The sequence below is a fragment of the Trichoplusia ni genome, chromosome 16 (genome assembly GCF_003590095.1).
Source record: "Trichoplusia ni isolate ovarian cell line Hi5 chromosome 16, tn1, whole genome shotgun sequence".
In the NCBI taxonomy this organism is placed as follows: Eukaryota; Metazoa; Arthropoda; class Insecta; order Lepidoptera; family Noctuidae; genus Trichoplusia; species Trichoplusia ni.
This window is the reverse complement of record NC_039493.1, coordinates 8,720,536-8,731,172: the sequence shown is the minus strand read 5'-3', so window position 1 is coordinate 8,731,172 and position 10,637 is coordinate 8,720,536. Positions and strand designations below refer to the sequence as shown.

General features: G+C 34.6%; 2 protein-coding genes across 2 annotated transcripts; one reads left to right on the top strand and one right to left on the bottom strand.

Annotated features, from left to right (window-relative positions):
• Positions 1–165: 165 nt before the first annotated feature.
• On the top strand, positions 166–2,952 carry LOC113501680 (proteasomal ATPase-associated factor 1). The gene is made up of 6 exons (XM_026882868.1): positions 166–412; positions 571–881; positions 1,042–1,258; positions 1,520–1,652; positions 2,106–2,270; positions 2,589–2,952. The coding sequence occupies exons 1-6, from the start codon at positions 357–359 to the stop codon at positions 2,883–2,885; spliced, it is 1,179 nt and encodes a 392-aa protein (XP_026738669.1). The 5' UTR covers positions 166–356; the 3' UTR covers positions 2,886–2,952.
• Positions 2,060–10,626, bottom strand: LOC113501679 (papilin-like). Its single transcript, XM_026882867.1, has 18 exons — positions 10,325–10,626; positions 9,714–9,939; positions 9,188–9,371; positions 8,845–8,948; positions 8,175–8,330; positions 7,832–7,946; positions 7,427–7,493; positions 6,857–6,918; positions 6,045–6,723; positions 5,760–5,790; positions 5,550–5,665; positions 4,695–5,354; positions 4,277–4,363; positions 3,678–3,815; positions 3,448–3,599; positions 2,941–3,101; positions 2,487–2,616; positions 2,060–2,254 (listed from the first exon to the last, which is right to left on the bottom strand). Exons 1-16 carry the CDS (start codon positions 10,335–10,337, stop codon positions 3,027–3,029), a joined length of 2,865 nt encoding a protein of 954 aa, XP_026738668.1. The 5' UTR covers positions 10,338–10,626; the 3' UTR covers positions 2,060–2,254; positions 2,487–2,616; positions 2,941–3,026.
• Positions 10,627–10,637: the final 11 nt, after the last annotated feature.

Here is a 10,637-nt window from a genome sequence, read left to right as displayed (position 1 = left end):
TTACTGAAGTAATATAACTTAGTATTATAGCCATAGATTTTCCATGAGTAAATAAACAAAAACAAAAAATACGAATTAAAAAAAATTCCATGGAAAACATTGACATCACTAAATATTTGTGAACTGGAATCGATAACAATAGGATAATGCTGGCAGCACTAAAACTTTTACGTCAGTCAGCTGTTGAACTTTTATTTTGATTTTTATTCATCATTTTTAGCAAATCATCAAATTGTTTGCACTCTGAGTTTCTGAATAATATTGATGAATGTTATTATTATTCCTGTAGAATATTGATTTGTGCCTGACTTATTCGAATATACTGAAGTGTTTATAAGAAATACTAATAGTTTAAAATGTCCAATCAATCGCCGGTCATTACTATTCAATGCGATTGGAACGATGTTATAAGGTAAATCATTGAAAATATATTTTTATTTGTGTTTTAATAGATACTTTAAGTGATAAGTGTAAGTAATACAGATAATATGTTGTAAGAAAATTTGAAGTGTATATTTAAAAAACACTAACTTTTATAAAGTCTTAAATTTTTTCTATTTCTATATTCAGATTACCAAAAGGCGAAGCCTGGATATCATCTAAAATACTAAATGAAGCTAGTATTCATGATAAGCTGCTGACTTCTTTAAGTGATGGAAAAGTTAAAATCAATTTTTCTGACAATTATCAGTACATATCCCATGGGCCATTGAATCTGGTGGTTAAACATATTGCTTCTGACCTGAAAGTAGCATTTGTGGCTCCCAGCAAGGCTCACAAAATACATAAGAAAGCTGTTTTGTCTGTTGCGGTCTCAAGCCATTCTCTAGCTGTGTCTTCTTGTGAAGAGGACAAGCTTTTAGTGTGGGACAGCAGAACAAGTAAGCATAATCATATCACTTACACAACAGTAAAAGAGGTTCATCACTAATGATGACTTAATTTTGTAGCTTCGTAACGAATACACCCTACAAATGAATTTTAGATGCCATAAATTTAGAGCAAATACAAAAAAAAAACCATTATAACTTATTTTTTCAGGTGAAGTAAGCCTTGACTTAAAGGGCCATGGAGGTCCAATATACAAATGCAAGTTCTTTCCATCTGGCATTGTTGTGCTGTCTGCGGGTGCTGATGGCTCTTGCAGGATCTGGTCGGCCGAGTCAGGTATAAACCCGGTCACTCTGAAAGGCCATGCCATGGCCGTCACTGATATATGTATCATTGAAAAAGGAAGAAATGTTATCTCTGTGAGCAGGTAATTTTATGTATTCAAAACCTAAGAGTAGCTTATTGTAGTTAATTTCTCATCATTCCTTTTATGTTTTGAAAATTATAGGTACCTTTTAGTATAAAACTAGAAAAGTTGTTCTTTTTTCTTAAAAAAAGCCATTAGGAAAAAAAGGACTGAGGAAAAAGAGGCCTTTTCTCAATGCTCAGTTATGGGCATACAGTTTTAAAAAAAGACCTATAACTAGTAATAATATGTCCCAAAAACTAATGATTAGTAATTTCACAGAGATGGATCAGCAAAACTATGGGATGTGGGTGAATCAAACTGCTTAGCAGATGTTGTTGAAGGCCACGGCCAGCTCAACTGCTGTGCTATAGCTACTACCACGGATATTGCTGAAGTTGACAATGAGAGAGAGGTAACTATACTATTCCTTTTTAATGCCAAAGGCTTTTACCAGTACTTGGTCAATAAAACAATAGAAGTTAATTATGATAAAGTGAATGTAGTCACAATTCGAGAGGATTTTTAAAAATACTCGAAAATGAACTCTAATGCTATATGAACAAAGTGAAAAATATTTGAACATTACGGGTTTTACAAGAGCACTCCACCATTTTACTTTGAATATTGGAGCAAAATACTTAAAAATAATGCCTTTCACTGGGCTCGTCGTTGAATTGATCCTAAGCTTTTTATCGTCGAAATATTAATTAGGATAGATAAACACATATCCTGTTTTCTATTAATTCAGAAAAAAAAAATTGTAAACATGGGCAGTAAGGCTAGAAAGTTTCAAAAATAACCTTAAATTAAAACAACATACTGTATACTAAAAGGTTTATTTATAGACAAAACTGTCACATTGCAGGTTGGCACCAATAACAAACTATTAATTGTTGGGTGTGAGAGTGGACTTGTTGTATGTGCACATGTGGCCAAGAGAGGTCAGACATTTGCCAAGCAGCTGGACTCTGCTTGCAACACCATCATTGTCATGGATCAATCTGCTATTGTAGGCTGCAGCAATGGAAAGGTATTAAACACTGTTGTACAAAAATCTTGTAATCAATGAAAAAATAAAGTTCTTAGTAAGACCTCTGCATGTTGGACGAAAATCCCCGTGTTCGTCTTTAAAAAGAAATCAAATAAATCAGAAACAAAATTAAGTTTCGTTCGCTCCACCCAATAAGGTACTATTACTGGAAAGTAAACAGTGTGTTACATGGTAAGGGTTTATCAAAAAGCTTACCTTGACCCCATCTTGAAAGAATTTTGTCATGTTGCTATCCCTTAAATTTATTATTTCGTTTTCACCATCCCAAAGTTTAACAAAATAATTTTCTAATTTCAGATAACACAATTAAATCTTCAAAATGGGTCTGTAATGAAAGAATGGCATGAATCTGCTAGCCCCGTTCAAAGTATGGCGGTTTTAACGAATCACATGTACGTCGTTGGGCGGCAAGATGGCACCTGCACAGTACTTTCACTACAGGAAGGATTCTCGAAGCTCAGGGTACAGTTGACTGGGTCAGACTGTGACGGTATCAGAGATATATCTTTCAACGGCAAGTGGGTATTCGCTGGTTGTCGAGATTCTAATGTACGGAAATATGATTTCAATCAAATCAATGTCCATTTTAAGTAACTCAGTGTAATATTATTTAGTAAGAATATTTAAGTATGCGTAAGATTTAATATACCTGTCTATTGGACATATTCGTTTTATTGTTAACATTCGTTCCAATATGGATTTTCTTTTCTTAACATTTTTAATACTTGATACACATCACAGGTATTCAATATTCAAATTTTTCCTAGTTTTATTACAAGTACACATAGCACAGTATTCCGCTGAGACAATCTGGAAGGTAGGTTATTTAAAATATCAAACAATTTCGATCTAGTAGGTTATCAATGCTAGAAAAAATATATTCAGCAATGGGGCTTCCATTGCTAAAGCATTCAATAAAAAAATATTGAAAATTTTCACAGTAACTAAGCATGAAAGTTGATTATAAAAAAATGAAGAAAAAAAATCCCACCATTCGATGCAACGCAACACTTAAATTATCAAATTCAGTCATGACATCATATATTGTTTTGTAAACAAGAGATTTTTGGTATTTTGGACACTAAAACAAAAGAAAAAAAAGTCGATTACTATTGTTCAATTCTTATAGCTCTTGTTTTTCACATTATAAGCATACCTCAACATTGTTATATTTCCTTTTTAAACTTTTGAAATTATCTTCTGTGCGTTGGTACAACTTGGTCCACAAAATCGCATCTTTATTAATATTTTTCTTGAACCTAATCCAATCAGATGTATTTCTCTTACCCAAACTTGAACACGCAGTTTCTAAAAGAAAAACGAAATTGAACTACTTCGTTTCCGAATTTTTGAAAAATAAACCTTAATGTCATTGCAGAAGGTTACCTTTTCGTTTCAATAACGAAATAGTTTCTTTGCACGTGGTATCTATCCACTCACTCCACATTGCTAGATTTATGTATGCTTTTTCTAAATCTTTGCACCATTTACGCATTTCGCTTTCTTTGACCCTCGTTGGTCTAACTGAAAATTATGAAGAGTATAGAATACGAGTATCATGGTTTCTTGAAAGGACCTCTCGAGGTCTGTTTTCTTTTTTAATAACAAGGTTGTTATATAACTTGCAAAACGCGTCAACGATATTGCTGCTAAACATGTGAGGTAAGGTCGGTCTGTTGCCATCCGTCAGGGTATCCCCGGTTTGTCATAGTTTAGAACTTTATACGTATCCGGGGAGCGTCCTAGGATTTTTATGAAGTTTGGGTTAAAAAAAAACTTAGGCCACCAGCGCCGCACGCGCTGTGCGCCACGATCAGCGGACGAACAGTCTCATGAGATACGTTGATATGTCCGGGTTTTGGGTTGTTTAATCACACGTCTTGTCTTAGTTGCCAAATTTAAGACATGCCAACCAATGCAAACTTGTGATACTTAAGTATGTATGTACTGTAAAGGAACAGGAAAGGATTAAGGAACAGTCTTACTTTGAATCGGAATCGAATCTTCACTCGGCTCTCCCTGACCTTGTCCCCACGACCTCACCCAAGATGGCGCTGTCTTCGGATGGACCTCTATGGAAATCACATTCATTTTATAAAAAAAAGTAGAAGCCTATCACCACCGCCTAAAATTAAAATTGTCGAAGTTGGGGAAGAGAACATCGCGGTCGGACTCGTTTCCACATCCACAGCAATTTTACTTGTAAGTGTTGGTAGTTTTAAGTGTATCATGTCTTGTCTTAAAACTTTGACCAAAATATGTTGGTATACATTTGAAAGCTGAGCTACTTAAATTCGTTTTAAATACCACTTAGGAGCGACACCTTTTTGACCCAACTAGGTGTCCACTTATTAAGTGAGTCCATTATTAGCAATCAATATAGGTTTTACAATTACTACTTACTCCAACTATAATCTATATGTGATTGGGTTTTGTGACTTCTTATTGTTTCCTCTTCTGGTTTAGTGGATAAACTTGATGCACTTCCAGATTTATAATGGCCTGTGTTATCTATTTTAATTTCATTGTATTTAGGTCTCTCCGTAAATGTTTTTTGTTTTGTATGTAGCATGGCAGTTTTATGTGGTTGAGGGACGGTTACTTCAAATTTATCGAAAGGTTCCGTGTCGACAGGTTTCTTTTCGACAGTTTTATCGATAGTTTTCTTTTCGATAGGTTTGGCATCGACAGGTTTTGTGTCGAGAGATTTCTTGTCTTGTGGTTCTTCATCCAGGTTAGTATCAGTAGCTATGGTTTGATTCGTAGTAGTTTCTTTTGTTGCGGTTTTAAGAACACCATTTATCTGATTTCCAATATCATATTTACTGGTATTTACCACAACTTCTACTGAGTGTCTTTGTTCTGATGAAATATTGTCCATAATTTTTTGGTGCAGCTGTTGCCTTGTTTCTTCTTTCGGACTACTTTTGTCTCCTGTTTTGTCTTCATCCTCACTTTCAAAGATATTGCCAAGTGATGTGACTGATTTACTGACACTCTCACTGAGTTTGAGATAAGTTCTATCTGAATTTATTTCTAATGGCCATGTTTCGTCTGCGTCACCTGTTTTATAGCAAATAAAAAAATAAACCTACTACTGGCAATACATTATATACTCAAAACTTCTCTATATGGGAAGAGCAGCAGTAGGATTGTATCACATACTGATAGAAAATGAATCATCATGAACAGATGAACTCTTATCTTTAGAGATCATTGAGTACGACATGTCTTTCTAATAATAAAATTATCACTTACTTAGTAAATATTCATTAGGTTCTGCAAAAATGATGTTAGGCCTATTTTTTTCATTAGTAGTGTTCCCCCGGGAATCTGATCCAGTTTTCTCTTGTTGAACGAAATTATCCGCGATACTAGATTGATAAAAGAAAATTAGAATATTAAGTTCTCAGTGTAAGTCTAGTAAAAGCAAAAGCCAAAACATTGTAAAAATAATGAGTATCATACCTGGTTCTAATGTTTTCGACGTCTGAGTTTACTGAAATAAAAAGAGATTATTTTTGTTGTGTATTACACTGTGGTCCTTGATATCATAAGTGTCAGTACACCTGTCCTAATTAATGGCACAAAGGCACAAGCAAATAAAATCAACAGGTAAATTACCCACGTACAAGCCAAAATAAGCGTTACATTTCAACGTAACAATACCTACTTACTGCCTAAAGATAAATAATTGTTTTGTTTTGCTTAAACCAAATCTTACAAAATAAAAATAGATAAACAAAAAATTACCGAAATCTGTTATAGGTAAGTTTACAGATTTGCTTTTCTTGGCATCACCATCTTCGGTTAAAAGGTCAAATACGTCACTCACGTTTGAATCATTTTTATCTGCAATATCTTCTTCTTCTAATATATCATTTTCTTTTATATTGTCGAAACTATCACTTTTTGTATCGTTAGATTCGTCATAATCACCGTTATCATTTTCGTCCTGCGCTAGAGATATTTCTTCATCTTCAATAGCTTCTCCAGATCCTTCATTGATATCGCCTACTATCTCTTCATTATCAAATTCTTTATCACCCTCATTTTCAAATTCTGGGTCTAAATTTTCATCACTAAATTCTTTGTTAGTTTGATCCGCCAAATTTTCAGTTAAATCAGATTTCTCACTGTCCACCTCATCAGATTGTTTATCAATACTCTTTATAATATTATAAACTGTATTTTTAATAAATTCCTCATCTGTAATTTCTTTGTAATCTTCTAAATCTCCAATCAAATCTTGCGCTTTGTCTTGAATTTGCTCTACTGAAAAGGTTATGTCATCGAACGGCGAGTTGTTTTTTACATTTACATCAATATTACTATCAGGTGATTTTAAGGATTCTTCTTCTAGTACTTCGTTCTTCGGGGAAGACGAGGAGGAGGTTTCATCAATGTATACTGGTGGAGGTTCGCAGATGTTCTGAAATCAAAGCCTCCTTTGTAAACCGTGTGAATTACTACTTTTTATTCGATTAGGAAGTCGAAAAATTATGACTAAAGGTAAAATATTAGGTATTATTTTATTTCGTTTACTTAGCGTCCCTTTAACTTACCAAAACGTTATCTACCAAACCATCGAGGAGGTCCAATACCGGTCCCTCTTCCTCCTCCAAATCTGAAAACGCCACAAATTCAATAAGCACTTACTTGTTTACATAGTTAGTATGTAAACATGAACTAAGTTGAAGCACTGTATCGAATAAATATAAAAAAAAAACATAAAAGACCTGTCGTTATAACTCTCTGTTGTTGTCGTAATATTTTCTCCATGATTTTCACTAACTGTTCGGCAGTTTGTGCTTTAGCTTCGTCTTCCTTTTTCACTAAAAAAAATAATAAACAATATAAAAAAAAGATCCACGTTCCCAAATTTTTACTATTCTTTTGGAAACAGGTTCTTTACAAAGACTATCTATCTCTTCCAACAAAAATACTAAATCTAAAGAAAAAAAGACCGAGCCCTTTTGTTTCCAAGCGGTTTTTCCGTTTTTTGTAATGGGAGGTTTAGAGCAACGTATCTAAAATCTGGTGACAGATTTAGGGCATTCAGAAACTTTAAGCTGACTGGAGATAGGACTTTCTCCTGCCACCGACCGATCCTTGTTCTTATATACATTATTAACCTTTCAAATCTTCCTCCAAGAGCTTGAATGTCAAATCCTCTAGAATGCCTGCTATCCAGACTGTTACCTGTAAAAATGTTTCATATAAGGATCTAAGCATCTCATGTTCATTCTCAGTTGTTTTAAATCTATAAATACCTACTAGTGATTAATAAACATTTTTTTTATCTCACACCAGGTCGTTTTGAAACAAATCACTTACTTTTATCTTATCTTGTTACTTCAAATCGTTTTATTTACGATTTTATGGTTTGTATTACTTACGCTATTACCATGTTTTATTGTCGCGTGTAAAACAAAAGTGTTCTTTTTATTTCTTACAGATAAGATCGTTGTTATTTGAAACTGTACTGTAGAATAGAATTTATGTATTTATGGGAGGCATCTAGTATGAAGGCAACTTACTTTGTTAGCCACCTCTAGCTGCATAGATCTAGAGAGATCTTGTTCTATATTCAATTTTGAAGTCTTCATAATCTGAGCAATGTCACATGCTACGACTTTGGATAAGTTTTTCATACTAAAAATAAAAAATAGAACGGGATTTTATAGTAATAAAGAGTGTATGGATCCCTATGTGAACAATATGCAAACTACATTTTTATATTGACAGGCTGGATCCACTTGATAAAGCCTAAATAATATTTGCCTAGAGAGATAGTATCACGCTTTTCAAACAATAAATTGGATTTATTTGGACCATTACTTTGGCTATTATTATTACCTACATACCAAGTTGGATACTTACTTGGTGTTCAAAGTTAGATTCATCGGTGTTAACAACATTTTTTCAATTTTATTTCCAAATATTATGCATAATGATTTCATGTCCAATTGACGCAGAGGTTTCAAGATGTTGCGAGTAGCATTGTTTTTCGTTGACGTCGAAGACTTGTATGAAGTACTAAGAAGAAACGTGATTAGTACCTAAACTTCGCAAAATATTTGTAGTTTTTAAAGAACAAATGAACTAGATGAATGAGAATTTAACAGAAATGAAAATATTGCTTGCAAAGTTGGTTTCAATTTATCACCAATGTGTTGCATCCTCAGAGGCTATCGAAGGAAGCGCGACTGCGCTCTACAAAGCTTAGAGTCTCTCTCTCACAATTCAAAAACACAAAAGGTAGAAAGTTTGGTAAATGTGTTCAATGTTTTCAAGGAACTCGATATTTTACTAATCTGTAAACTAGAGCTAAGACAATCCTATTAGTACTTGCTGTTGCCCGTGGCCACACCCGCTACAAATGATGCCATGGGAACATAAAATCGGGATAAAAACTATCCTATGTGTTAATCCTGGTTATAAAGTTTTGTCTAAATCCATCCTGTGGTTTTTGCGTGAAAGAGGAACAAAAATATATACATCGACACATACAAACTTTCGCGTCTATAATATTAGTACGATTATTATTTACTTTTTTGCTGAATGCGGTCTTTGTCGTTTTTGGAAACAGTATATCGCTTCTGGTATTTGCACGACTGGCCTCTGATCCATAACGTGCTGCTTTAATCTGTCCACCTAAAATGTTTCAAGATCACCCATTAGGTACTAGACAGTATATTTTTGACTAGCAGACAAGCGGCCAGTCGCTAGCTCTAAAACTAATACTTGCAGTTGTGGAACAGAGGCGACACCATATCCCATGTAATGCGCTGTCACTCTTCCACAACTACAATAATATTACTGTAAGAGGTCGCGTTGGGCATGTAGGTCCAGAGTGTTTTTTCTTAGAAGTGCGGAACAAAACGTATTCTTACCATGAATTCTGGTAGCAAAGATGATTTATTCCTCCAAGTGTCGATGCACTGGCGTTTTGTAGGAACAGCCAGTTCAGCTATCCTCATGGAACATCTTTTATTATGGTGCTTAGTCTTCTTCCGACCTGTGTTTGTTCTTGCCATTGCTTCATGCTGCGTATAAGCACTTGAAGCTGAGGTCGGCCTACGAAAAAGGTATAAAGAGATCAAAATCTTGGAGTGCTTGAATTTCTGTTTCCTTTGTATCTTTTTCGGTAAGGTTGCCTGCGATTTTAGGAAACATCAGCGGGCCTGGGCTCGAGTCTCGCATAGGAAAAGAATTTAAGGCCATAATTATGGTAATTATTCTTATTCCGGTCGTCTTTGTACCTACCTATATGTGATTTCAAAGTAATGAAATCCTCGCGACACAAGGATTAAATTTGTTAATGCAGGAGAAGATAAGAATAAAATTGTCGGTAAGGAGGATAGGTAGGTACATAGGTTAGTAATGAAGTACGTCCTATGAAACTCTGGGATTACTTACCTTCTACGTTGTCGTTTTGCATTGCAGACTGGATCAAGGTAATCAATATTAATAACATCGTAATCATCTTTTATTTTAATCGGTATTGGCTTCCCCTCCCGGAGCTTTTTACCCCGCCAAACTTCGTTTTCGACGGATACATCTATCCAGTTGTTAACGAAGTCGTAATCCCTATTTTCCAGTGATGTATATTGAGGATCAATATTTTTTATGATAAATGTTGGATCTGAAATAACGTTCAATAATAAGATTCTTCTAGATTCAGATAAGCAATCGCATGTCCCAGTAGACCGTAAGACCGTCTTGGGGTCAAAGTAGGACTGCTACTAGAATAATCACTCAGCTGATCACGCCATTAGCGACACAACTACAAGTTGCAAGTTCGATTCCCGCAAGAAATTCTTTTGTCCATTTAATCTACGGAATGACAGTTTCTTCGTTATTTGTTAGTCCAGCGTTTCATCCAGAGGTATGTTCACCCTGTGTGAGGGTATGACACCATCTGTGATCCAAAACGACTGGATCTCATGTTGTGTAAAAAAATAACCGTTCACGTATACATCGTTTCAATTCTGTAATGGAATTTATTCATATAGGGGTGGGATACGTACTCTGATAGGCCATGAGGATTATCTTGCTTGATGTTGTCGTATTGAACTTTACGGACTTATTAATTTCGTCATGAAACAATTAATCAGTGATAAATAATAATGTAATAAATAAGGTTTAACTGACAAACAATTTGTGCATTGTAAAATTGTAAACAAGAGATGGAAAATGTCACTGTCCGATTGCAACAATCTATATGGCTGTGGAAAAATGTAGCTGTGCCTGTCATACATATAATATTGAAGACGAAATGAAAACAGACGAGATAACTGTAATTATACCTACGAAATTTAATAAGTGTAATATTTTACTGAT